This window comes from Pezoporus flaviventris, unplaced genomic scaffold (genome assembly GCF_033815535.1).
Source record: "Pezoporus flaviventris isolate CSIRO_AGI_PZ_B2104156 unplaced genomic scaffold, CSIRO_AGI_Pfla_v1 ptg000037l, whole genome shotgun sequence".
Taxonomy (NCBI): Eukaryota; Metazoa; Chordata; class Aves; order Psittaciformes; family Psittacidae; genus Pezoporus; species Pezoporus flaviventris.
The window spans coordinates 3,985,296-4,012,472 of NW_026892585.1; the positions used below are offsets into that span (position 1 = coordinate 3,985,296).

The following is a 27,177-nucleotide window of genomic DNA, read 5'->3' on the forward strand; positions in this document are numbered from 1 at the left end:
CAGCCTGTGGTTGCCCGCAATAGGCTTTGAGCCAGTGTGTTTATAGCTCAGGGTATTCCCCATGCTGCCCAAGAGCAAGGGGAACGAGCAATCCATCCAGCCCCTGCTGGGCAGAGTCTGGCCATGGTTTTCCTGGGAGTTCATGAAGGGATGGGATGAGCAAAAGTGAGCACCCTGAGCATGAGAAGAAATAGTCCTCTGGCAGGAAACAGCAAACTGGAGCTGTCTGGGGTTTTCTGAGTGAGGAACTTGTCCATTTGTTTCTACAGGGTAGAAACAAGTGAGACTTTAAGTGTATTGTCTGCAAGCAGAGAGATTGCATTGATCTCTGTGTCTGACATGTAATTCTGATTTGTCATAATAGCAACACTTACCAGGCACCAAACACTAGTGCATTTCTCATAGGCCAGACAGCAGGGATGTGACAGATCAATTTTCCATCTGCTCCATGGAGAGCATAAACGCTCCATTATTCAGCTGTGAAAAGAACATCTCTTTGGTTCTTAGTAGGAAGCCAAGCAAATTGGCTTCTTATTTTTAATACTAAAGCAGAACAGATTTGCAGGTTTCTGCTGCCAACAAAGTGTTGCCCTGTGCCTGCTTTGGCTCTCTGTGTGTCGATGTACAAGCATCCCCCCATGGTATACTGCAAAATGGGGCTGGCGTTGACAGAACACAGCAAACACTACACCATGTATTTCATTAGCTAATGTTAAGACTGTGGAAGGGGTCTGTTAAGTAAATGTGTGTAAAGGAGCTGATGCTGTTCTTTCACCAGTTCTTTCAGTCACAAAATAAAGAGGGTGATCAAGGCAAAGGAGCATATTCCACTTTGGGGAAAAATAATTGCTTATCTTCCCTCTGAAGCTTAGCAAAGCTTCGGCCTCTGCAGGAAGTTCATGAGCTCATTTTTATGGCTCAGGAGCAACTTCCAGACCAGGGATGTATTTCTCTATAGAATTCCATTGCTGCTGGTGTATTTTTGCTATACACACCCCATTTTTAAACACTTTTTTCAAGAGGGTTATAAGCCATACGTGCAAAGAACTTGTGTACCACATGTGGGGTGGGATTTCCAGTGTTGCTGCAGGAATGATGCTGAACCAGAGGGAAGCTGCTGGCAGTGCTGGTGTGACAGCAGGTACAGGGGAGAGGCACTGTTTCCCAGCTCGCTGTGGATGCACTGATGAAACAGAGCAAAATAAATCGCATTTCATTAAAACCCCCAAGCTGTGGTTACATTCAGAGCACTGTTTATGCTAGCAATGAGGCAATTCGTAACTTGCACCACAACGGACTGACCGCAACCAGAAACACTCTTGTGCTGGTGTAGCCACTACTTCCCCAAATGCCAGCGCTTCCTCCTGGTGCCAGAGGCACAGCCCCATCAGGGTCATTTGCAAAAGCTTCATCTGAAGAGGGGATCTCATCTCTTCAAATGTTTCCCCCAGTTCTTAAGAACAACACTGGCAGCAATGGCTTCATAGGATCACAGACAGGTTTGGGTTGGAAAGAACTGTAAGATCATCCAGTTCCAACCCCGTGCCATGGGCAGGGACACCTCACACCAGACCAGGTTGCTCCAAGCCCCCGTGTCCAACCTGGCCTTGAACACTGCCAAGGATGGGGCAGCCACAGCTTCTCTGGGCACCCTGTGCCAGCGCCTCAGCACCCTCACAGGGAAGAACTTCTGCCTTAGATCTAACCTGAACTTGCCCTGTTTCAGTTTGAACCCATCACCCCTTGTCCTGTCACTACAGTACTGGATGAAGAGTCCAGCCCTCCTAAGCTGATCTGTGGTGATTGCAATTCAGGTGTCACTGGACTGCTCTTGGTCCATGCTGCCAGGCAAGACCCATCTCCTGGCAGTCAAAGTGCATGTTTCCCTTTCAATAGGCTTTTCAGAGCAGAAATCCTTTCCCTTGGCTCCCCTTGAGCCCAGTTGTTCCTTTCAAAGGTTTGGGCTGAAATACAGCTGGCTGAAACCTTCAGACTGAGCCCAGCAATTCTGAAGCTCCTGCTAGCCCTGGCTTGCTTTCACATTCCCAGAGCTCATTTCCTGATCTTGAAGATCCACTGCTGCTGTTAGAGGCAGCACAAAGCGCTTTACCCTGACACAACCAGAAGACATCTGCACATTTCCATCTGCCAGTGCCGTGCGGTTTGCACACACATCTTTCAGCACCAAACTATGAGCAAGCAGGTGGCCAAAAGCACCAAGCCCACCCAGATAATCTGTTCTTTAGCATCAAGTCAGCTCTAGGCCACATTCCACAGCAGGAAGTAACATCAGGGGCTCTGTGCGGGAAGCATGGGTGAAGCGAGACGAAACCTTCATATTCCAGTTCCTGAGGCATTTCAACACATCTCCGGCCATCTGTCCTTTGGCGTGGACTTGTGGTAAGGGTAACGAGGGCAACCAATGCGTCATGCAACAAGGGTTGGCATGTTCTGCTCCTACGTCAGCTCCAAGGTAGCTCCAATCGCTCAGGCCATCTGTCCGGTCAATTCACATGGCAGAGGGTTATGCTTCTTCTCTAGTGATGTTGTGCTCAAACCACGTTAAACAACCACTGTTGCTTCTCTCAGGGAAAATGAAGTTTGGGAGCTTGGAAGGATGGCCAATTCCTTCCCTCAAATTAAGGGGCAGGAAACAAGAAGCTGAAGGCAGTAATGTGCTTAGGAGCTGTGAGCATGAGTCTCCAGGCTTGTGTAAAGGACACTTTTCCTTCCCAATTGTTCCTTACTTAAAACAGATTTTAAATACCTTTGTGGATGGTAACGTGGAATTGAATTCAGGCTGATGAGCCATGGATGGCATGAAGGATCCGTGCAGGATGTAACATTAAGAAGCACATCTCCATTCCTCACAGCTGGGACAGATGTCATCCCAAATACCCCCTCCCTGCGCAAAGGAGCAGCTCCAAGGGGTCCCAGCCCCAAGGAGCACAGGGGTTTCAAGTGCCCCTGTGCTCCTTGAAGGAAACCTTAAAGACTTTAAAACTCAAAGACAACGCTGTTAGATTTTGCTATATAACTTAAGACACACACACCCCCACAGCAGTACCTCTGTGTTTGTCTGCACCTCTTACAGAATCATGGATTCTCAGACTGGTTTGGGTTGGAAGGGATCTTAAAACTCATCTGGTTTCAACCCGCTGCCATGGGCAGGGACACCTTCCACTGGACCAGGTTGCTCCTTCTACAAGTGGAAGAACTAGGAGCCCTGTGCTTCCCTGGGCTTCAGGCATAATGCAGTTTCTTACATGCATGTTATAGAAGACACCCTAATATCCAGAAGGGTTATTGGGGTGTCTGCTTTGATTGGTGACAACCCACCCTGCCCATGCCCCTCAGCAGCAGCGCTGCCCTTTTCCGTCCTGCTTGAGGATGAGGTGTGCACGTATTTAAGGGAGTTTTCCTGCATATTCACAGATACTATTGCTTTTCTTAGATCTCTAAGTAGAGCTGGAGGAAAGGAGACTCGTGAGGCAAGAGCTCTGCCTGGTTTCTGCAGCAGGACCAGCTGATTTGACAAAAGCTCCAGCACATCTTGCCTACACTGGCTCTGCAGAAGGAAGAAGGGTGCTGGACGGGTGCAGTGGTGAGGGTTAGCAATAGGTGGCATGCTTTAATAGGGTTAACCCCTGCCTTCCCCCAAGCAGCTCAAGACATCCCGTGGAAAGGACCCCTTTGCTCTCTTCCAAAGGCAGGCTTAGCTGAGCTCATCTGCAAGCAGATACATCCATATCCACACTGGCATTAGATCACAGGCAGAGGTTTGATCAGGTCTTACATGTGGCTGGAGGTGAGCCCGGGCCCCTGGTGCTGTTTGCTGGCACTGGGGTGCTGCTGGTGTGCTCTTCACCAATGCTGTTAGAGCTTCCTTTTGGCCCCTACTCCCCTCAGTCACTGTCAATGAACCTCTGCAGGACTCGGTCTCCCACCCAATCTGAAGCTCCATCACACCAGCCTGGGACTGGCCATCCTCTTGCTGCATCACCCCTTCCTCCCTGCTGCCTTCAAGCCACCAAGCTGGATGTTTCTGGGTCCCATGGTCTTCAGCAGGCCTGGAAAGCACACGAGAGGCTCTGAGCACTGGCAGCATCCACATGGGTAATTCATGGCTCACTCTGTGGAGCTGGACTAAAACCTTGGCAGCAAAGGGAGGATTTCAAGTACACTTGAAACAAAAATGCATGGGGTTTGTTCCTAGTGAAAGAGCAAGAGAAACATCCATTTGCTTGGGACCAAAGTGTTTCCTGGGGAAGGCAGGAGAGCACTCATATTGCCTGGTGCTCTTCTCAGTTTTGGAAGTACAAATACCATTTTAAACCACAACCACAAGGGCAAGCCTTGCATTTAGAAGCTGAAACTTCCCATGTCGACTTTTGGTAAGAGGCAGGGTGCCTTTACTCCATTACCCAGGCCATGCATCTTTGTGCCTTGGCTTGCCCCTGGATGGGAGGAATGCAGAATTGCTGCCTGCACCTCCTCCTGAAGCATCTTTCTCATGGGATTTCCAAAGAGAAGGTGTCTGAAACAGGAGGCACCAACTGGCCAGGTCTGATGCATGGAAGTGTTACGGTTTTGCTTCAATTTTAGATAAAAAGATAGCATGTTCTTTCATCACAGCTCCACCACCAGCAGCCACGTTCACACTTCATCTGATAACAACCGCCTAATGTGGTAACACAGTATCTAGGTTTCAACGTTCCCTTTCTCAAAGACACCCTGATACTTTGCCCCATCTTGGCTTCCATCTGGGTGTATCCACATTGCTCATCAATGATGCTTGTTCCTAAATATCCCTATGAGGCAGGTGATGCAGGAACCAGCAAAAAGGGGTGACAGGATTTTGTCAGAGCTGCAGTGGTTAGTGCTGTATCTACCATGTATGGACGGTCATTTGGCTGCAGCAATGCTTCTAAGGTAATAAACAAGGAAATAACCCTGCTATAGTCAACTGGAGTTCGAGTGGAGGAGATACAAGATGAACTGATGAAGTCTTCTTTTCTATGAGCCTCTGGTTATGAAACTAAGTCTCAAATCTCAATTCATAGAATCATAGAATCACAGAATGGTTTGGGTTGAAAAGGACCTTAACATCATCCAGTTCCAGCCCCCTGCCACAGGCAGGGACACCTCACACTAGAACATGTCACCCAAGGCTCTGTTCAACCTGGCCTTGAACGCTGCCAGGGATGGGGCAGCCACAGCTTCTCTGGGCACCCTGTGCCAGCGCCTCAGCACCCTCACAAGGAAGAACTTCTGCCTTATCTCCAACCTGAGCTTCCCCTGTTTCAGTTTGAACCCATCACCCCTTGTCCTATCACACCTATAGAGGTATTTTTGTTTCAGTTCTTAATCTAGGATTTTATGTGACTGTCCCTCAGGTATCTGAGCAACAGGGTATAACTCTGTTCTTTTGTGCTGAAGATTTAATGCCTATATTTTCTTTAACAATGACAGAGAAAAATGACAAAGTTTGCACCCTGGCTTGGAAATGCATCCTTATGATACATAAAGGAAGCTCAGAAAATTAAATACAGGCAAAAAGGCAGGGCAAACTTCTAGCTGTGGCCCACAGCACATGGCAGGTTTGACTCTTCTGGTTTTCCTGAAGTGCTCTGCAGCTGAATGCAGAGATCTTCTGCTGACTGGCAAATGAAATATGACTGGTTGAGATGGGAAGTGGTTTTCCTGCATGCTAGGTTGATTTTGTTAATATCTTTCTACCTCTAATGACAAAGGAATGCTTTGGAGAAAACAGGTTTAATGAAGTTTTGAGTATGTTTCCACTTCAAGGCTGGGAAAGCTCTTAAGTGCAGGGAAGCAGGGACCTCTCCTAGCAAAACCAGGCTTCTCAACCCCAGTATAGCTGAGGCAGAGCACAAGTGAGCCTGAGAACCCCCTGCCAAGGCAACAGGTCTACTTCTGCTCCAGACAGACAAAACCAAAGCCGCAGCTTGAAGACAACACCACCAGAACAGCCCCTGCAACTCTTGTTCCAAGTGCCTGTGTGGGGTTTTAGCTGGTCGGGCTCTTGTGGGCTTTCATACCCCATCGGAGGAGAACGGATGCAGCATTGTATGTGCTGACCCTTGGGCAGGTTTTTCACCCCCTGGAGGGATGAAATGCGTGCACCCTGCATGCAGGTCAGGTTGTTCAGCTGAAACTGGTGAGGAAAGCAGGGTTAACGTTAGTGCCCCGCTTTACCAGACATCACTCAACACCCCGCTTTGCTGCTTTAGCACAGGGTATTGAAGGCAGGGATTCGAGTTGCTGCCATAAGAAGCTATGACGCTTTAATGGGTGGTTATGAGCTGATCTGGTTAAAATCATGCAAGTGACATCGCAGTTCGGTTCAAGTCTGGTTATATCTGTTTATGTATTGCTGTATCAACTTCATACCTTACTCCTCTCAAGGCAAGCTCAGTTAATAAGCCCCACTTCAATCAGATTTGGTGTAACCATTTGTGAACAGGTTTCTCTAAAACCTGCTTTTAAGCTGCCTGAAAGACTTTTCTATTCTAGAAACTGAGTCAAAGCATCACCACATGTTCCTGCATCGGGGACTGGTACGGTTTTGGTAGCTTCCTGCACGTTTTTACTGAAGTCATCATGAAACCAAGCATCAGACTTAGCTGAAACATTACCTTTCCCCATTTGAGCCCCTGCTCTGCTGAAGATGGCAGAGTGGATTCATGTCCTGTTTAGAGGACACCATGAGGACCTGACAAAGTGTGGCTGACACAGGGCCAGCTGCACCCAGGGCTCACACATCCAAGCAGCCCCTCTCCTTTAGGGTGATTCCCTATGGGGTAGTGTTTTGGAGGGGTCCTGGGAGCCTGGCTGGTGCCATGAGGCTCTGAATGGTGTTTGGGAGTTTGCCCAGACCTCTTGAGCAGTACTTTGAAAGATGTGACCCTATGGAAGGTCTCGTGCCAGTCCAACACTGCAGGGATGAGGAGCACAGGGCGCAGGAGTCAATCCCTGCTGGCATGACTTGAGGATTGGAGCAGATTGGAAAATAAAAGCTATCCTCAGCAAATCACTGTTGCACAATGAAAGCCTCAAAGTGGAAACCTCAGGTATGAACCATCTGCTTTTTGAAACCTCTTTGGGTTTCTGCTTGAAGGTTAAGAACAAGGAGCAAATCAGCGAGGCCCTCTCCATTGGGGTAAATGCAGCACATCTGCGTGCCCGTTCCCAAGTTTGCTGTTCCCACTCTGCAGCTTTGACTCAGGAATACAGTCACCACAAGAGCTCAGATCAAACCGAGTCAGTGTAAATGACCTGCAGCAGGGATGGGAAGAGGGATGAGGCCAGAAAGAAAGATCGCTGGAGCATTTCACCCAGTGCTTTGTGCAGCAACCCCGCTGTGGTCAGTGGAGCTGCACCCGGGTGGCTGAATTTGACCCTGTGGGCCTCTGTCCTGCTAAACTGCAAGAGGAAAAGTGGAAAGGGAGGAGAAATACACAGGAGTGAACTGGAATCCTGCTCTGGAACTGGAGCCGTGATGATAATCAAAGATATATAGTCTTAATTTTACTTTTACAAGTATAAACCCAGGCAGGAGCAATCTGGGTGGGGACAGTCTGGACCCTGATGCATCTTCCTCTTCCCAATGCTTCCCTTTCAAGCTAATCTCTGGCCCTGCCCTTCCCACAAGCTGTTCTGTAGTCTCTGCTCCTTGCTGCAATGTGTGCCACCACAAAACCAGCCCCGTGACGTGACGACAATCAGGATCTGAGATGTGAGGGTGAACATTTGAGGGTATTTCAATAGGGTAGGTTTTGGAGTCAGGACCTCGGGACAAATGCTAGCTCCAGATCCAAAGCTTATTCTTTAATGTTTTCTTGCAGAAAAGAGCATGTCTTTAGTGTGCTAAAGAAGAACACTGGAGAAGGAGCATCTGAGAGTGAGGTACAATGCCAGGAGACAAAGACCCCAGGGCAAGGCAGATGGGAGGAGTTTGGCTTGCTTGGCACTACTCATGGACAGGTCTGATCTTCACAGTACTTTTACTTACGTAGCTTTGGAGAGCTACAGGGCAATGGTGTGTTCTGGAAGGTTTCTCCTGTTGTCTGGAGGGATTTGGAGTAGGAACTCCAGGGTGTGCAAGGAGAAGCTGAGGAGAGCTGGTAGCAGAGCAGAAGGTGGACCACATCTCTGCAGAGCCACACAGCTGTGAGGAGGCCAAAAGTGAATGCCGGGGTGTGTAGTCAAATAGGCTTTGCACAAAGGGGAACTGGATGCTCTCGGTTTACAGCAGGTAAAGTTAAGCATCAGTTAGCTGCAGAAAACCAGCTCCACACCCACCTGGCAGCAGTGGCAGCAGAGCTTGCTCCCTTGGGTCAGCATGGTGCTGCGGATGAGGGATTGGTGCTGAAGCACCTCAGAACACAAACCTAAGACAGATCAGCTCAAGCGTGGCCGAGGCTGAGGACTGTGCAAGATGTTCATCACCAGCTCCTTCCTGTTTCCCTCCTGGTGCATCACTGCTCGTCCTGCCTTGTCCGGGCTGCCCATGACCTCCCTGCATCTCCCCTCCCTGTGCTCTTGCTGTTTCGCTCTCTTCTCCCAAATCCATTGCTCAGCTCTTTTCCTGTTGTCTGCAATTCCTGGCTAACATGCTACACCAGATGACAGAAAAGAGGAGCTAAGATCCCTTTGACTCCTCTGCTGAATGCCTGCAAAGCCCCCTCTTCCCAGCAGTGAGATGCTGGCAGGGGAATGGTTGCAGTTGCAGGACTGTCACCCCATGTTGCGGAGATGTCCTTTGAGGGAGAGCTGTGGGCATCCAAGGCACTTCTGGGCTGTGCTTTGCAGAAGCCCAGAAGGGGTCCCATCAGCAGATGTTGTCTGTATCCCTCCTCCTGCTGCTCCTCTTGGGGTGCCTGGATGCCTCTTGCCATCCTCTGCTTGAGGCTGCCCCTGCCATCCCATGGTGGTCCCTGCCATCCCGTGGTGGCCCCTGCCATCCCATGGTGGTCCCTGCCATCCCGTGGTGGCCCCTGCCATCCCATGGTGGTCCCTGCCATCCCGTGGTGGCCCCTGCCATCCCATGCCAGTCCCTGCCATCCCATCAGCCCAAGACTTAGACGTGCATGTCTTATGGGTGGGGGGGTGGCTCTGGCCATTGAGGAAGAGTCTGGTGGGGGACACCTCCAGAGGAGATGCTGCTGCCCAGGGGGGTAGATGGTGCACAGGGCAAGAGGCTGTGCAAGGGGAAGACACCCCTAAGAGGCAACTGTGTGGCTTGAGAACTGTGCACTGTAATGGTGTAACATGAAATCTGTGTGCGCTCTCGGACCCCAGCTCACAGTTCCATGCAGAGGAGCTGCCTGACAGCGGCAGCAGCCATGGACACAACAGCCTCATGGGCTGAAGCACACGGAGACACCCAGGCTCTATCTGACTGCTCAGGGAGGGGGGAGCCGTGATGCCCAAAGCCACCGGTGCTGTCCCTGCGCCAGCTTCCAGCTGGGAGCTCCACAGGAGCCAGCAGCTGCTGCCCTGCAGCACTCAGAGCTGTTGCCTCCAGCATCCCGCACGGCTCCTGCCACAGCGCTGCTCCGGCCGAGGAGGAGGAGGAGGAGGAGGCTGCAGCGGAGCTGAGCTGGGAGGTAGGTACCGCTCCCAGGCACGGGAACCTGCTTTACCCCCCCGCCGCTGAGGAGAACGTGCCCAAACCCCGGCACTGTTCCACAGGGGGACTCCGTGGTGGTGGTGTTTTCTCTTTAGGACAGCCCGTTGGTTTCCTTCTTGTGCTCTCCTGGTGTGTTTTGGGTGATGGAGAGGGGCTCTGCAACAGGGACTGTAGCGACAGGATAAGGGGTGATGGGTTCAAACTGAAAGGGGACGTTCACGTTGGATCTAAGGCAGAAGTTCTTCCCTGTGAGGGTGCTGAGGTACTGGCACAGAGTGCCCAGAGAAGCTGTGGCTGCCCCATCCCTGGCAGTGTTCAAGGCCAGGTTGGATGGGACTTGGAGGAACCTGTTTGGTGTGAGGTGTCCCTGCCATGGGTAGGGGGTTGGAACTGGGTGAGCTTTAAGGTCCTTTCCAACCCAGACCGTTCTGTGACTCTATGACTCTATGAAGACTAATTGTTGCCACACATTTCCTCCTCACACAGCTGCCTTTGCCATATGGAAAATTTGCCCCTCCTTCCCCTCTTTTTGATTGCTCTATGTTTGCACCCACAGCTCGGGGGACAGTGACCATATGCATCCGTCAGCTTTGTGGTGCTTCTTACCTTTGGTAATTCAGTCCCTACTGCCTGTGACATGAGAGAGGAGCTGAGCCAGGCCTGCTAGGGGAGGAACAGCGTAGATGATGCTTTCAGCTCAGGCACGGTGTGTTCACACTTCGGCAATGGCCAAAGGGCTGATCCTTTCTCACCTGACTGGTTCTCTGAAAACACTTCAAATGGGATGTGAGACCTCTGGAAGGTCCCAATCCCTGGTACCCCTGATTTGCAGCCGAGCTGCCTGCTGTTCATAAGAGCATCATGTTCTGTCTGGTGGCAATTCCCTCCCCACTGCGCTTTTACCATAGGCAAGCTCCTTCCATTCAGCACAGGTGGACTGTACTGTGACCATGTGGCAGGAGTGAGATGTCAGGGCAAGAGCAGGCAGCCGCAGGCAGCAGCAGGCAGATTCAGGCAGATTCAGGTAGCAGTAGGCAGGTGCAGGCAGTACCAGGCAGATGCAGGCAGATTCAGGTAGCAGTGGGCAGATGCAGGCAGATGCAGGCAGTACCAGGCAGATGCAGGCAGCAGCAGGCAAATGCAGGCAGCAGCAGGCAGCATCTCTTCCCCACTGCCTGCATGGCACCTCCCTGCCACCGCAGAGGGAACCGGCCTCTTCTCTGATGCTGCTGAAAACCTGTTGTTCTGGTGCCTTTTCTGCTTGCAGCAGATGGATTGGCAGGGAGAGCAGGCAGCCCTGGCGTGCCCCTGGCAGTGTGTGCTGCAGGGGTTGTGCCAGCCGCAGTTATGGCTGTGTTTTGCTAGGCCAACCTCTCCCAGTCCTTTCCAGGTCCCTCGGTTAGCATCCTGTTGGTCGCATGCGTATCCAAAAGCCTACATGAGTTTGTTTCCTGAAGAGCTTCTTGAAGGACCACCCTTGGGGGCAGCATTTTGATGGAGGGTGGTGAATGCTGCTCCTGACATGGTTCTGTAACCTCTGCAGGCCATTTGTGTGATCTCGTTGGCCACCAGCATGCACAGGCCATAGTTTATGATCCTAGACTCAAACCCAGCTTCGTGTTGAAATCATGTCTGAATATCAGGCTTGTAGATGAGTCCCAGGGCTGAGGCTTTAACACAGCGAGTGATTCAATGACCCTTCTTGGTCACAGGTTTCTGGAAAGCCTGGAGGCAAACATGTAATTGCTCTATGTAGTTACTTCCTCCACAATAGGCTAGTAAAAAGGTGTGTTTTAATCCAAGCTCAACACGGAGAGCATAAATGAAGTGATGTTGGGAGCACACTCGTGTTGTTGAGTAGCATGCCTTTATGGGAAGTACATAGAACATTAACCTCCTGTGGTATATGTGGTTAGGTGCTGTTTAATATCTCATCAGAACATCTATTCACATTTCAAAAGGCAAAGAAAACCCCAAACATTGTGCATCTGGGGGTTTATGAAGTGGTTCCACTTTGCTGCCTTGGACCCTGGATCTATTTTATTACATTATAATGGAGAATCTCCACTTTAACTCTCTGGATTTAATTTTCCAAAACTGAAACGAAACACAACAGGAATAAACGAGGGTTGTTCTGGTTCACCTTCAGACCCACTTTACTGACAAAAAGCCTAAGTGACCACAAAGGAAAGCCTTCCTTGTCCCAGCTTATGACAATCAGCAGTAGCAAAGTGGGGTGCACAGACTTCCCAGTGCAGAATGGGGTACCACCTTTGCTCTGTGCTCTTCCTTAAGGAAAACCTCTGTGTTTGGAATCACAGCCTTTGCACATGTTTGATAGAATAAAGATGAAACAAGCAGACAGCATTCGGGGTAGAAGAAGCACTAACACCCGAACCACTACTTTTCATTAGTGGATATTCAATATTATCTGAGGCTAATTCAAGAGCTTCCTTTTTCTTTAAAGGTGGCCTAAAGCATCGGGGCTCAGCTCTTGACTTCAGGGTTTCTCAGTTGTCCTTTGTTCTGCCCAAGCAATATGGACACTTTGCTATTACTCTTGTCTATTGAAGTTGGTCTTGTGTTAGGTTCTGCTCAGAAAGACACATTCACACACAGTGATTTCACAACAGCAATGAGACGTTTGACTTTTTACCCCTTCTGCCTCCAAACTTACCAGAGGTGAGGTATGAATCCTTGATGGTTCTTGAGATGATTGGGCTGTATCAGCAAAGAGAGAGCAAGAGAAATTCTGGGTATTATAAAAGGAAATGCAGAAGTTACCTTCACAGTAACAAAAGTTCATCTATTCTGTCCCACTCATTCAAAACCCACAAGAGCACCTCTTGTGCTTTCAGTACACCAGAAAAACATGAAACTGCAGTTTGGTAATGAGAAAACCTGCCCCATGCATCTGCATGCCAGAAAGATCCTCTTCCTCCTCCTCTTCAACCCAGCCTCTTGCTGGATCTGGTAGGTTTGTGCTGTATCTTGTATCATGTTTGAGGTGTGCATGTCCATCCCCAGCCCGCAGGAGAGGAGGACAGTGTAGGTGGTGGGATAGCCCTGGGTATCCTAAGGGATCCTCTTTGCTGGTGAGGTGAAGAGGGGCTAAGAAGGACTGATGCATAAAGCAAACCCATTCCTGTCAGTGCATGATCAGCCCTGCTGCAGACAAAGCCAAGCTTGCAGCTCCAGGCTGTGGTGGGAGGAATGCCTGTCCGTCCCTCTACTCCCCACAGCTTCACCCTCTCCTGCCAGCATTACCTTGTCTCCCTGATAGCATCAGGGGCCTGATTATCTGCTTGTTCTCCTAAGCAAGATTAGGAGAGACTTTAAACACAGTGAGCATTGATCCCTGCAGGATTTGTACCTGCACTGCTGCCTGCAGCATAGGACAAGTCACAGATATCTGCCAAACCCTTGTAGTGTCTGTCCTCATTGCTCCTGATGTGTCTGGGGTGACTTGCTGGGTCCATGCTAAGGTGCTGAGCACAAGTGGCATCCCTCTTCCCCATCACACTCTGGCACATGGGCTCAGTGCAGCTGCACTTGTTTGCAGCAGTGTGGATGGCGCACGAGCCTGGTGGGGACAGCAGGCTCCATGGTGGGACTTTGGTGTTGAAAATGAGTTCCTAAGAGGCTGGTGATGCAGCTCTGGAAAGAGCTCTATGCCCCTGGCTCTCCTGACCACAATGCTTTGAAAGCTCTTTCTGATACTGATGAAAAGCCCCTGAGTTTGGGGCTTGAAGTAGATGATCTCCAGAGGGCCCTTCTAATCCTAATGACTGTGACTCTGTGATCTAATCATAGCACAGATGTGTGCAAGTGTCTGTATTCTGCACGGTTGAATTGGTTTAGCCTTTCCTTCACTACTACGAGCTTCAGCTTTTCAGCGCAAGTTTTCAGTGCCGTTGTGATGCCCTCCTTGCCTTTGACTCACCGCCTCTTGTAGAGCGGCTTGGGCTAACTGGGAGGTTTTCAACACTTTGTATCTTGCACGTTTCCTGCAAGAGGTGGCAGAAAAAATGTGTTTCCTGAGATGAAATAAGCAGAAAAAAAAACAGCTACTCAAACCAGATCAAAAGAGCCTAAAAAACCCAAGAAAAAGAATAAAGCCGCTCAGCAGCTTCCTGTTTACCAGCGGCTCAGGTATAGATCGATCAGCGGCATTGCCGAGCTCTCCTAACGCTTCCTCTCCCTCAGCAAAGCTCTCTTCACAGTCCGGCAAGGGCAGAGGCCTGAGGGAAGATGTGAAAGATGGGATAACACCGCTCAGACGCCTGCTCTGCCATCGTAGGCACTGTGGTCTAGATGGGCATCGCCAATGGATGCGCTGTGTGATGCTCTTGTGCTAAGAGCAGCCCACCCTGCGAGGGCATTGCTAAAGGCATGGGTCCCTCCAAGGGGTCCTGCTGCAAGTGGCAGGGTCCCCAAGTCACCATCCTGCTCTTAACCCACACAGGCTTCCCTGTTTTAAGAGCATGGTTGCATACACTGAAGGCCTTTTATTTTTCCTTTTAGAACATGCTAAATGACCAGAGCTGCTTCCTGTGGTGAGAGTGGACATGGGCACCGGGGGCTGCACGGGGAATATCCCACCCTGCAACCCCTCACATCCCCCAGGCTGGCATGGCCAAAGGCAGGAGAGTTTGTCCCCTTTGCAGACTGGGGCTGGGTGCTGTTGGGGCAGGGTGCTGGCTCTGGTGGCTCTTTGCTTCAAAGCAGAATTGCCAGTGCCAGACTCCAGTGGCCCTTTGCTCTGAGTCAGTATGGTGAGGAAACAGCAGCCTACACCAGAGAGGGAATTCCGTGCCAGTCAGTGTAATTGCAGTTGCTGGGAAGTACAGGAAGAATAAACAGCCTGCAAGAGAACAGAAAATGTAAAAGACAATACATATTTGTCAGGAAGCAGCTTTATCACATCATCCTCAATTGGATGCTGGAGAGGGACTCTTCATAGGGGACTGTAGTGATAGGACAAGGGGTGATGGGTTCAAACTGAAACAGGGGAAGTTCAGGTTAGATCCAAGGCAGAAGTTCTGCCCTGTGAGGGTGCTGAGGCGCTGGCACAGGGTGCCCAGAGAAGCTGTGGCTGCCCCATCCCTGGAAGTGTGAGGTCCTTTCCAACGCAAACCATTCTGTGATTCTATGATTATTAAGATCATCCAGTTCCAACCCCCTGCCATGGGCAGGGACACCTCACACCAGACCAGATTGCTCCAAGCCCATGCCCAACCTGGCCTTGAACACTGCCAGGGATGGGGCAGCCACAGCTTCTCTGGACACCCTGTGCCAGCACCTCAGCACCCTCACAGGGAAGAGCTTCTGCCTTAGATCTAACCTGAACTTCCCGTGTTTCAGTTTGAACCCATCACCCCATGTCCTATCGCTACAGCCCCTGATGAAGTGTCCTTGACAGATTAAAAAGCCTGGGAGCAATGGGTTGCAGTTCATTAAGGACAAGCACCAACTTCTGCACATAGACATTGAGTTTGTGGTCAACTGAGACCACAAACACAGGATGGGGAAGGCAGGGCTTCTGGAGAAAAGGATTTGGGTGCTGTCATCCAGCACGACAGAAGCATAAGTCACCAGTGGTACGTGAATTGCAGAACAAGACAGCTACTGCAGGCAAGAGGCTTCCAGTCTGCTTTGCCAGGGGTGAGGCCACAGCTGGGGCTTTATGTCTAGTTTTGGGCACTGTGATGCTAAAAGGATTAAGGAAAGCTTGGCAGCTGCTACAGGAGAACAGTGGCCACAATTAATAGTCTAGAAAACATGGCCTAAAAGGAGAAAGATGATGGAATATGAGCTACTGCAATCGAAGGGAAAACTGCACTTAGGGTGCTTTGAAGCATCTAGAAGAAAGTAGTGCTTGTTCCTCCAGGGAGAAGGTCAATAACTGACTCGAATCATACCAGGAGGGTTTTAGACATTAAGCAGTAAGTACTTAAAGAAGAAGAAGTAGTAAGACAGATTTACTAGGAATGAGTCTGAAGAAGCACTGGGTGGTTTGTAAGGAGAAGCTGGGGGGAAAGCAGGGGCTGTAGGAGCAGGCTCGGCAAGGATAACAGTGGGACACTGCCCTTGCCTTCAAGACAGGAGATGGACTACCTGATCTGCCAGCATCCCATCCAGCCCTCTCATGGGATTTCTCTGCTCTCATTCTTTCCTGCTTTTGTCCTTCTGTGTTCCCCACCCTCAGGCAAAGCAGGGTCAGATGCAGATCTGAGAGGTGCCCTGTGCTGAGATACCAAAGGTGTGGGACAGCAGAGTGCTTCAGGGTGAGAAGAAATGCATCAGATGAGGGGCAAACAAGGGGCAGTCTTGTTCTCAGAGATCCCATGTGCACGGGGTGGATTCGGTTACTTCTTTCTGTCCCACAATCGCCCTGTTGTGAAACCTGGGTGAGAAAACCCCTCTGGCTGCTGGCACTGCTGTGAATGAGTTAGTGTGCTGGGAGGTTTGCAACGCTCTGATTCCTGCCTGGCTGCAACTCAGCAATTGCGCCAGGCTGCAGCTGTCAGAGCCGTAATCCTTGTGGCTTTGGTGGCGGCAGTGAGAAGCAGAGCGTGGAGGAGAGTGAGCCGGAGGCCTCGCCATGCACCTCCAGCTGCTTCTCCTTCACAGACTCAGCACCGGCTTTTGGAGGATGCCCTGGATCACAGCCTTTTATCTGCACTGAGCATCTGCTGCAGAAGAGGGAGACAGGGCAATGCCCAGAAGGCTTTTCATAGGCACATTTGAACATGTGGCGTAGGCAGCAGGGCCAGGGCAGGGATTGTGCCTCTGTGCTGGGCATTGGTGGGGCTGCACCTCAAATCCTGTGTTGAGTTCTGGGCCCCTCACTGCAAGAGAGACATTGAGGTGCTGGAGGGGGGGCAGAGAAGGTTAATTTAGCTGGTGCAGGGCCTGGAGCACAAGTGTGATGGGGAACGGCTGAGGGACCTGGGGGGTTCAGTGTGGAGAAGAGAAGGCTCAGGGGGGACCTGATCGCTCCCTACAACTGCCTGAGAGGAGGTTGTAGTGAGGTGGGGTCGGTCTCTGCTCCCAAGGAACAAGGGACAGGACAAGAGGAAACGGCCTCAAGCTGCACCAGGGCAGGTTTAGATGGAGCTGAGGAACAATTCCTTCCCCAGAGGGTGCTCAGGCATTGGACCAGGCTGCCCAGGGCAGGGCTGCAGTCACCGTCCCTGCAAGTGTTCACACAGCGTGGAGACGAGGCCTCAGTGCCATGGGTTAGGGGTGGCCTTGGCAGTGCTGGGGAACGGTTGGACTGGGTGAGCTTAAAGGGCTTTCCCAACCTGGTTGATTCTATGATGCTGCTTGCACACACAAGTGCGTTGTCACAGTGATGCATTCACTGTGGTGGAGGGTGTCAATGTGTCTGCTGACCAAGCTGAAAAGAAAACTACACGTTTGTGTCTGCTGTCAGCAAAACAGGCACATCTTAGCTCTACTGGAAGAACCTCTGAAGCTTTGCAGCCTGCCTGGTTTGAGGAAGCAGGGTTAGAAGAAGAGGTTATTTCTGTGTAAAATGCTGTATTTGAAAACGACACCTTTAAGGGTGAAAAATGGCAACGGTTTGGCTGGAACTTATACAAGAGTATTGTGACTCTTCTGTTACTTTTCTTTTTCCTCTAACTTGGAAGGGGGAATCCCCCTCGGCACTTTCAGAGGTTTTTGTCAATATAAACCTACTTTTTTTGATGACAAAAAGCCCCAAATACTCAAAATCTCACCTGGTCACAAAACCTCAGCCCCCTCTTTGTACGCAGGCATACAGACACGATATCCCCATCAGGAAAGTGAAACGAGCCCTTCTGTGTATGGCATTTTTGTACCTCTACACTGGCAGTGTTTGGTTAAACATCTTTGGTTAAGATCATGCAGTCCCGCTAAGCTGGTGTCTTGGTAGCTGAGGCTGATTGTGGAATCACAGTCATAGAATGGTTTGGGTTGGAAGGGACCTTAAGATCATCCATAGGCACGTTTGAAGAACTTCTGATTGATAGACCCAGATACCGTGGCAATAACTGAAAAAGGCCAAGATTCCTCCAAGACAGCTCCTGTGTGGGGTTTCCTCCTGTAGCTCCCAGGTGAGTGCCAGCTCTGTGCACTCAGTGCTTTCCAATCCCTGCTGCCCTGTGGGAGAAGGGCGCAAGGGGGATACAGCCAGTGGAAGGTTCTTGTGGGTCCATGCAGGCAGCAGAGACACTTGGGAGAGGGATTTTGGTGCAGAGGGATGGCCAGGGAGAGGAATATGGGGTGAGATGTTCGTCAAGGTGCTACCTGCCGCATTGCTCTCCCTCCACAAAGGACATGCTTGCCCCGACCCCCTGCCTTCCCTGCAAAGTCAAGCTGTTGTCATTGTTCTCCCCATCAATAGTGATGATTCCTGGTGGTTTATAAACCATGTTCGCTGAGCAACCCAGCATCTGTGAGCATGCATACCCCCTGCTGCACTCAGTCCTGCCTTTGTTTCCCCTCCTGAGCTAAGTCACCTCTCCTCCTCTTCTAATATGGGAGAGTAAGAACTCTGAGATGCAAGGTGAGGGCTGGTTTGAAAGGGAAAGGCCTCTTTTTGACTAAGAAGCTGCTCTTATTTGGCTGTCAAGCCAAGGTAGAGAAAGTCTCTGGGCCTCACTTGGATGGTTACCACCGTGTTGAGGTGGGTGGAAGCAGAGCATCACATCAAGGCAAACTTGTCCTCCACTTTCCACTATGACAGTGAGCAGTTCCAGGAAAGACTTAGTCTTTTCTTGGGAAATATCCTACCAGGTAGGGTATCTTACTCTGCTTTTATTCCCATCCTTTCTTAATGGCTGCTGCACCAACACCATAGCCTTTACCATGGTGACACAAAGGTGCCTCCCCTCCACTTGACCAAACAGCCAGAGCTATAGCAGGGCTTGTGGCTGAGGCTCTTGAGGCCAAAGCAAGTTCTTGCTGGTGGTGTCTTTTGTTTCAACCGCAGTTTCCTTTCTGTGATGAAGCTCGATTCACCCAGACCATTTGCAGGAGGAAGGAGAGGTTTCTACAAGAGCAGGCATAGTTTTGCAGCAGCTAAGCTGGCTGTCACCCCAAAGGGACAAGAAAACCCTCTGGGGCTGATGTCAGAAGCTGAGCTGGTGTGCATGGTGGTTCCCCCAGTGCCAGCAGGTATGGCTGGCTGTAGGAGCTGCAGATGTGGCCATGCTCCTTGCCTCACAGCAAGATTCGTTGTGGTCGTGGCATTTGCCACAGCCTTTCCAATTTACATGGGCTTCCACAGAGCATCACTTCCATGACCTCAGGGCTCTGAATAGTCTGGGGGAGAGGAACTCTGCGTTACTCAGATGTGCTGGTCACTTTTAGGCTGACAGTGTCTACATGAAGCATTGCATGGGAGGTTTCGTCATCACTGAGGCAGAAGCCATAACTTCAAAGTGGCTGCTGCAGGCTGAGCCTGGCAACCACCATCAAAACATAAGACAAACCAGAAGGCTTCTCCTACAGTGACATTTTCCCTGAGTTTTTGAACCTGTGCACCAATGTTTTCACCATGGTGGTGATGCCACGTGGCTCTTCCCTCTGCAGTTCTGACTGGGGGCATGGAGCAGTGTGTGGCATAGCTCCTGCACCCAAACTGGCCATAGGTTGGAGCACTGGAGATACCAACAATCAGCTGTCTCTCTTGCCATAAGGTGTTTCTACCAGGGAAGCCCACAAGAACATGGGGAGCCATCACTACCACTGCTTTTAGCATCCAGATAAAACTCAGCTGGAGTGTGCTGCAAGGCAGCAGCCAGGCCTGCTGGAGGAGGGAGCTCTAGGGTGGGTTTTGGATGGGTTCTTAGCAAGCAGATCTAAGACCTCCCTGCCCTCCGTGTCCCACCCAGCACCTTGGGATCACCCCCAAAGCCCTGGGAGGGACTGTTTGGTGCCTGCTGCCCCATCCCCAGCTATGAGAGCCTCCGGGTCTGGTGTCTCCCTTCCCACACTTAACCAAGGAGCACTTACACCAGCTGGCTTGCTCTCCTCCTGCAGGAAGGCTGCTCCACAGCACCAGCACCAGCTCCCTTCAGCCCAAGGGGCAACCTGCAAACATTGCCCTGCTATGCCTGTGCTTTCTGTAAAGCAAGACAATCCTCTTTTCCCCTGCCCTTCTCCATGCTGGGCTGTCTGTATGTTCCAAATGTATCCCTCACATGTCTTTCCTTTATCAGGCTAAGCCCAGCTCTCTCATGTGGGTGCTCCTGCCACCTCGCAGCATTTCTGCACCTCTTTCCATCCGAGCTCAGCACTTTCAAATGCAGGTGACCTTTAACTTCAAACCTCTTGCTGGTTTACCACAGTTTTTGCTTTGTTATCCTCTGCAGGTGAACTCCAAAGGATGTTTGTTGGCTCCATAGAGAGTCCTTGTTTGCCTGCGTGGTCCTTGTGTAACTCAGGAGGAGGTGTAACTCAGGGTCATAGAATTATAGAATGGTTTGGGTTGTAAAAGGACCTTAAGATCAACCAGTTCCAACCCTCTGCCAATGGACAGGGACACCTCACACTAGACCATGTCACCCAAGGCTCTGTCCAACCTGGCCTTGAACACTGCCGATGCTACTTGCAGACTGAAAAAGGATGGAAAGGGTGCAGGTCATTGCAGCCTGGCTCATAGCTGATGGTGGAGAGCATTGGAAACACGTCCCTCCCATCCTTCCCCCTCCAGGTAACCTCTTCTGAGCTTTCAAGGGAAGCGTAGCATGCCTACAGCATTCAGCCTCCCACATCTGTGAACACACATTCATCTCTACCACCCTCCAGCCCAGCAGCGCTCTCTCTGCCCATACTCACCTCAAATTACCTGTAAGAGAGTGAGCAGCCAGATTAGTCATCTCCTAAACCCATCGCTGCTCCCCTCATTTCACTGCCTTCAACAGATTACATCTTCCATTGCCATTACTGAATTGCCTTCCTCCATTGAGGAAAGCTTGGAGGATGACTGTGCCAGGATCACCCATCACCCTGGGAGCTCCAACCACAGCAGTCACCAGGCCTGCTCACTTGTATCTCCTCTTTTGCTGCTTGAATTCAAGCTCTTTTCCTTGCCTTTAAGGTTCTCTGCATCTTCTTGCTTGCTCCTGCTTTCTCCAACCCACAGAGTGCTCCCTGCCACACTCTTCCACCTCCATGCCTCACTTTGCCTGGCTCTGCAGGACTGCTGCTGCTGCACGTACACAGCTTGAAGATCTCCCAGTTGAAACCAATAGGCATTTTGAGTGAACTGAAGTCTTTTGCAATAGCATAATACCTGCAGCAGAAAATGATTCAAGAAAAAGCACAAGATTCTCTTTCCATTTCAAAATAATCATGAATATTTAAAATTTAGCTGTATTTCATTGTTTTATTGCTTTCACGACAAACTCTTCATACTTTTGTATATATGTTAATAACTTACTGGCCAATGCACAAACCATCCAATGGAAAAGGAGGCACCTTTAATTGACTGATGTTCGCTCATAAGAAGAAATGATGAAAGCTATTGATTTCTAAACAATGAAAGTAGGTAGAATGGAGTTACATTATGCGTGTAACAGGAGGAGGGTTCTAACAGTAAACCCTGTAACTGGGTGCTTAGAGGCAGAGTGGTGCCATGGTCATTGGTAGCATTCTGAATTCCTCAAGGGAGAGGTCTTATCTTTCTGCCTGTGCTACTGACGAATGCCAAGTCCTTTGGCTGCATCCAAAGGAGTGTGGCCAGCATGCCAAGGCCAGGCTGGATGTGGTTCTGGGCAACCTGATCTGGTTGAAGATGTCCCTGCTCATTGCAGGGGGTTGGACTGGATGAGCTTGGAAGGTCCCTTCCAACCCAAACCGTTCTGTGAGTCTATGATTCTATAAATCGGTTGTTTCTTCATTTTTCTCTAGCCCATTTTCTCACCTTTTTCTTTGTCTGCCTCCAGCTTTTAGCTCTTCTCTTTTTTTGGGATCCTCTTTCACTATTTGTTTCTGCACCAGCCAGCAAGCTGGAAAGCTACTTTGGATTGGAGCTGCTACCAAAGAAGTGAATGACTTTAATAACAACCAAGCTCTGGATCTAACAAGTACTTGTTTGTGTCTCTTGGGCAAAGCTCATCTTCTCTGTGCTCCTATAAATCAGGAAACTGGTGCTTGTTGAGATTAATGGATGAGAAACGTATCATTTGGCTGACTTACAAAGCACCACAGTTTACAACATACAGTACAGACATCATTTAAAGCTATTGAATAAAGTAAAGAAAGTCAAGCTTGTCTTTGTTTCAGTATTTTATCCTTGACCTAAAATAATGCATTAGATTATACCTAAAAGAACTCCCAAGTAGCAAAGAAGCTCTGAGATAGCTCCACTTGAATAAAAGCTGCTTAAAAACCGATTGCGAAGAGGTATCAGCATCTGTGAGTTCTTACTTTGCTCCTAAGGTGAATAGGCTACTGATGGGGAGGGCCCCAGCCAGGGTGCAGATCTTAGCTGAAGGAAACAGAACACTAAAATAACACAAGCTGGAAATGATCCACCAGCTTCTGTCAAAAGCTGCAAGTTTATGTATGTGCTCTGTGATGGAGATATCTCAACTTCACACCTCTGTCAGGGGCGGCTGTGAAGCAGTGGGGTTTAGCAAGTGCTCTGGAAGGAGAACACCTATTCAGGTGCTACCGTTGCTGCCTTGAAAAGGGCCGTGTTTGAGTTTTGTTTCACATAATGTGTTTGTGTCACCTCTTTTCCTGTTTACCGCAGCTTCAGGATCTTCGGTTTGCCTCTGTTCTGTAACTAGCAGCTGCCCATTCGATACCTGCATATCACCAAAGCTCAGCCACCTCCACAGGCGATGGAGTAAGCGTCCTGGAAGCTCCCAAGCCTGCAAGAGAAGACAAGGACACGGTAGAAGGACGGGACCAGGGTCAGCGGAGAGAGTAGAGGCTTCTTGCTGTCAAAGGTAAAGTCCATCCACATTTAATGCGCTACTCATAAAAGTAATAGTCTAACCTCGGCAAGCAGGGTGAAGGGACCTGCAGCAGTTACCTCTCTCCTCGGAAAAACTGCTTTTTCATTCTGACTGTTCCACTGACTGATGTGGAGAGGGGAGATGATGGAAAATGTGCCCACGTTGGAAGCTGTCAAAGGTATTAAATGTTTCAAAAGTCATCTGAAAGCCTAAAGCGGAGCCTCTCCAATCCCTATTCAACCAAAATCAGATGCTTTATATCTATAAATCTACCAATCGATGCATGTATTTATATACCCATATATATCTATAGCACAGCATTCATTATTGTTTGATTTTTGGTTTTACTTTTGATTCAATCTATTGACTGCTTTTAAGGGGTCCCTCAAGGAAATAAGAAAATCAAGCCATTGCTGAAATGCGAACAGTCACAGTGCGTGTGAGGGGTCACACATCAAAAGCATTAGCAGGAAACATTTTCTACCCATATGTGTTGCTGCATGAACAGCCGTTATCTAGTGACTCGAAGTGTCAATATTTAGGGGCTTAGGCATGAAAACAAAGTTGAAGTTAATAACACAAATGTCCTACGTACAGCTGAAACCTCAATATAGGAAAGCATCACACGATCAGCATAGGTTGCAGTGCTGCTTTCTTTTCATTACTCATATTTATGAACAAGGAACTCCATAGGGCTGAGTGCTGTATTTGTAAAAGGTTTCTCTGCATTGCATATGCCAGTTGCCTTTGGAGGAAACAGTCCTGGTGCCCCAAGGAAAGCTGAGGCAGATCAGTGGGGGATGAGTATCCATAGCTGGAGCAGAGGATGACCACTGACTCCAGCACCTCTTTGTGTTGTGCATACTGATCCTCCTATTTCCCTGCACAAGGTGGCACAAGATAGGCAAGAAGGGGTGAATTCTGATTCCTTCCTTGTCAATATGAACACTTCCACCATTCTCTGCCTTTTTGTATACCTTTTAACTTACAAGAGCATGGCCTCTGCTTTAATGAATTAATCACTGTCAATTATTTTATTATTAGAGCTTATTAGCAATAATTATAGTCCTGGAAACGGTATCTTCAAAGGTCTTTCAAGACGTGATCAACCTGTACGCAGGCGTAACAGAGGTGCAGTGAACAAGAAACATACAAATGTCTTGGCAATGACAAGGCAAACACCTTTGAAACAGTGTCTTTCGAAAGAAGCATCACTCCTTAAAATGTGGGTACCTCACCCTGCAAACCAGATCCCTCTTATAGGGGTGATGAGGTGACATCTGGAAACAAATGACCAAACAAAACCCAAAAGGTGGCTTAAAGCACTGACTCCCTTTTGGAGAGGAGATCAGACTATTTTAACACTGTCTTCACTGCAATGATTCAGAAAGGACAGAGAGGAAATGCTCTCCATGCCCTCATCAGCTCAGCTGAAAATGTGCTGATGCTGCTGGCTGATGGCTTCTTCAGTCAACACACTTTCATAAGGGTCTTTATGCTACAAGTGAAGAACCTCCCCAGCCAAGGAACCACGATAAAATCCAGATTCTTAGATCAGATGCAGGTTTTGTACCATTTTACACCATTACAACTATTCAGAGCATGAATTCTTTCTAATGGTAATGGTCGGACTTGAGGTCTTAAAGGTCTTTTCCAACCTAGTTAAATCTATGTTCCTCTGATGAGGGGCTAACTCACTGCCACTGAGGCAGTTTGGGGGAAACAAAGAGCACCCCAGTGCTCATAACTATGCATGTAAAGGAATGGTGGCAGGCTTCCAGCACCAGCCCCGTGCTTTTGAGTGGTACAAATGAGACCAAGACTTCATATTGCAGTCCCTCTCTGCCTGAAGGCTGACCCATGGGCTCGATGCAGCACAGAGGGAGGCAGAAGCCACTCTGGGAGTCCCATGCCAGGACAACCAGCCATTTATCCCTTGCTCTTTCCTGCACAGGTATCTGAGATGAATCCCACAAGCCCATTCTTTGGCACAACAGAATATGACTATGGATATGATGAAAACACTGCTCCATGCAATGAAGGAAATGGCTTTCGCAGGTTTAAATCCCTCTTCCTGCCGATTCTTTACTGCCTTGTGTTTGTCTTCTGCCTTCTGGGAAACACCTTGGTCCTTTGGGTTCTCCTGACCAGGAAAAGGCTGACGACAATGACTGACATCTGCCTGCTGAACCTCGCAGCCTCTGACCTTCTCTTCGTTGTGCCTCTCCCTTTCCAAGCCCATTATGCTTCAGACCAGTGGGTTTTTGGCAACGCTATGTGCAAGATAATGGCTGGCATTTATTACACAGGGTTTTACAGCAGCATTTTCTTTATAACCCTCATGAGCATTGACAGGTATATCGCAATTGTCCATGCTGTCTATGCCATGAGGATACGGACAGCCTCCTGTGGTATAATCACCAGTTTAATCCTGTGGCTGGTGGCTGGCCTGGCTTCTGTCCCCAACATCATGTTCAACCAGCAGCTGGAAATCGAGCAGTCTGTGCAGTGTGTCCCCATATACCCCCCAGGCGACAATACCTGGAAGGTTGCTTCTCAGTTTGCATCCAATATTTTAGGCCTCTTGATTCCCCTGAGCATCCTCATCTGCTGCTATGCCCAGATACTGAAAAACCTGCAAAAATGCAAAAACCGGAACAAGATCAAGGCCATCAAGATGATTTTCATCATCGTCATTGTTTTCTTCCTCTTCTGGACTCCCTTCAACGTCGTGCTGTTCCTCGACTCCCTGCAGAGCCTGCACATCATCAATGACTGCAAGGCAAGCTACCAGATAGCCCTGGCGCTGCAGCTGACGGAAACCATCTCCTTCATCCACTGCTGCCTGAACCCCGTGATCTACGCCTTTGCTGGGGTGACATTCAAAGCCCATCTGAAGGGACTGCTGCAGTCCTGTGTCCGTGTCCTCTCCAGCCCCATTGCAGGTGCTGGGGCTGGTCAGTTGTTCCCAGCACCCAGCCAGATCTCCAGCTGCTCGGACAGTGCAGTGATCCTGTGAGCCCATCCGAGCTGCCTTCTTCCTGTGTGAGTAGTTGGCCTAAGGTCCAACGTGGACCTGGAGGCTGGTACCATGTGTGCAGCATCCTCTTGGGAGAACCAGTATACCTCCTTTTGGGGTATGCTGTGAGCAGAAGAAGAGGCCACGTTAGTTTCCTAAGGGTTTGTAAGATGGTGACTTTACGAGTTTGCCACAGAATGGGTTTTAGCTAAGCTTTAGAGCTCTTTCATTTCAGCAAGTAGCGTGCTTCCTCTACTATTTATTTTCTCTTCTGATGAAAGCATCGGTTCTGCCTCACCCCAGACTATGCTCTGCCTTGTGGAAGCTGTTCCATACATGAATCCTTACATCCCTGGGACAGGCATGGGACGCTCCTCTAGGAAGGCATGGGATTACTTCGCATTGCAAAGAGGGAGTCACGTCAGCAACTGTCACCATTCCCATTTTGCTTCAGCTCCCAGATAACGAGGCCACTCATACCAGGGCCCTGTTGCTTTCCTGTGGGATGATCCCAGGGGACACAGCTAGGGGGGTCCTTGCAGCTGCAGCTGCCCAAAGGAGCCTTTGGGGTGGTGATGCCTTCAAAAACAGCAAAGCAACACCTCCAGGTGCCTCATAGAGTCCCGTACACTCCAATATGTCATCATCAAAGCAGCCTGGTAGTCTGCATCACTGCTGGGGGTGTGGGATCTCCAACTCTGTGCCCCCAGAGCTTGCAGCTGAATGTAAGCACCACCCAATGTAGCATGTAGCACGTAGGCTCTGTCTCTTTTTCCATACATCATCATCTGCTGCTTTAGAATTGTCTTCTTTGAATAAACATATTAACTGCACCTCTTTGTCTTGGCTCCTGAAAGTCTTTCCAATGGATGACAAGCTTCGGTTAGGAGGAGGAAAGGATGTTCTAGCCAGTGTCACATAAAACACATTGCATAGAGATTCGCAGTGTTGACTGGTATTTAAGAATCCAGTAGTATACATCTAACACACACACACCCACACACCCACACACCCTCCTCTCTCAAGCACTGTTGATCTCTCATAGATTAAGATTGCTGATCCTTAGGACACTTTTCCCTTCAGAAGGCTATTTCTCTGCCTAATGTGTCTGTAGAAAGCAATAATACAAGTAGCTCTTTTCCCCCTTTTAAGTATGAACTACCAGACTAGAGACACAAACATACCCAACATAACCCCAAGTTCTCATGTACAGCAGAGCTCTCAGGAGCATTGTGCCTCTTCTCTAAACATGACACTGTTGAAAACCCGCAGGATTTTATGCTGCTCCTATATGCGACGGAAAGAATCTATGGAGACGGTAAGCAGTGCTCAAAAATGTTTGCACTTCTACACACTGAAACAGTTCTGGACCACAGCATCACACTATTAAGGAGCTGGTAGTGCCATTTTTTCTGTTACAATTACTTTTAGCTAGAGACTTGTCAATGACAATCTCCTTTCTCCTGCAGACATAATATTCTCCTTGGGATAAAGCAGGTAGCAGATGCACTATTTCCTCAGTTGAAAGGGTTCTGACACAAAGT

General features: G+C 49.4%; 1 protein-coding gene and 1 long non-coding RNA gene across 4 annotated transcripts in view; both read left to right on the forward strand.

The window, feature by feature from the left end:
• LOC133274927 (uncharacterized) overlaps nt 1-27,177 on the forward strand; it is a 133,373-nt gene that overhangs the window by 82,693 nt on the left and 23,503 nt on the right. The gene's annotated exons all lie outside the window — the stretch shown is intronic.
• LOC133275187 (C-C chemokine receptor type 8-like) lies at nt 9,305-25,766 on the forward strand. 3 transcript variants are annotated; one of them, XM_061465046.1, is made up of 3 exons: nt 9,305-9,632; nt 22,447-22,605; nt 24,569-25,766. In XM_061465046.1, the coding sequence occupies exon 3, from the start codon at nt 24,578-24,580 to the stop codon at nt 25,631-25,633; it is 1,056 nt and encodes a 351-aa protein (XP_061321030.1). In that variant the 5' UTR covers nt 9,305-9,632; nt 22,447-22,605; nt 24,569-24,577; the 3' UTR covers nt 25,634-25,766. The 3 variants fall into 3 exon arrangements, with proteins under 3 accessions (XP_061321030.1, XP_061321032.1, XP_061321031.1); XM_061465048.1 differs by lacking the exon at nt 9,305-9,632 and adding an exon at nt 21,250-21,512; XM_061465047.1 differs by lacking the exon at nt 9,305-9,632 and having other exon boundaries at nt 22,337-22,605.

Coding starts and splice junctions, on each gene's coding strand:
- LOC133275187 (XM_061465046.1), top strand. CDS start 24,578: ATGAATCCCACAAGCCCATTCTTTGGCACAACAGAATATGACTATGGA.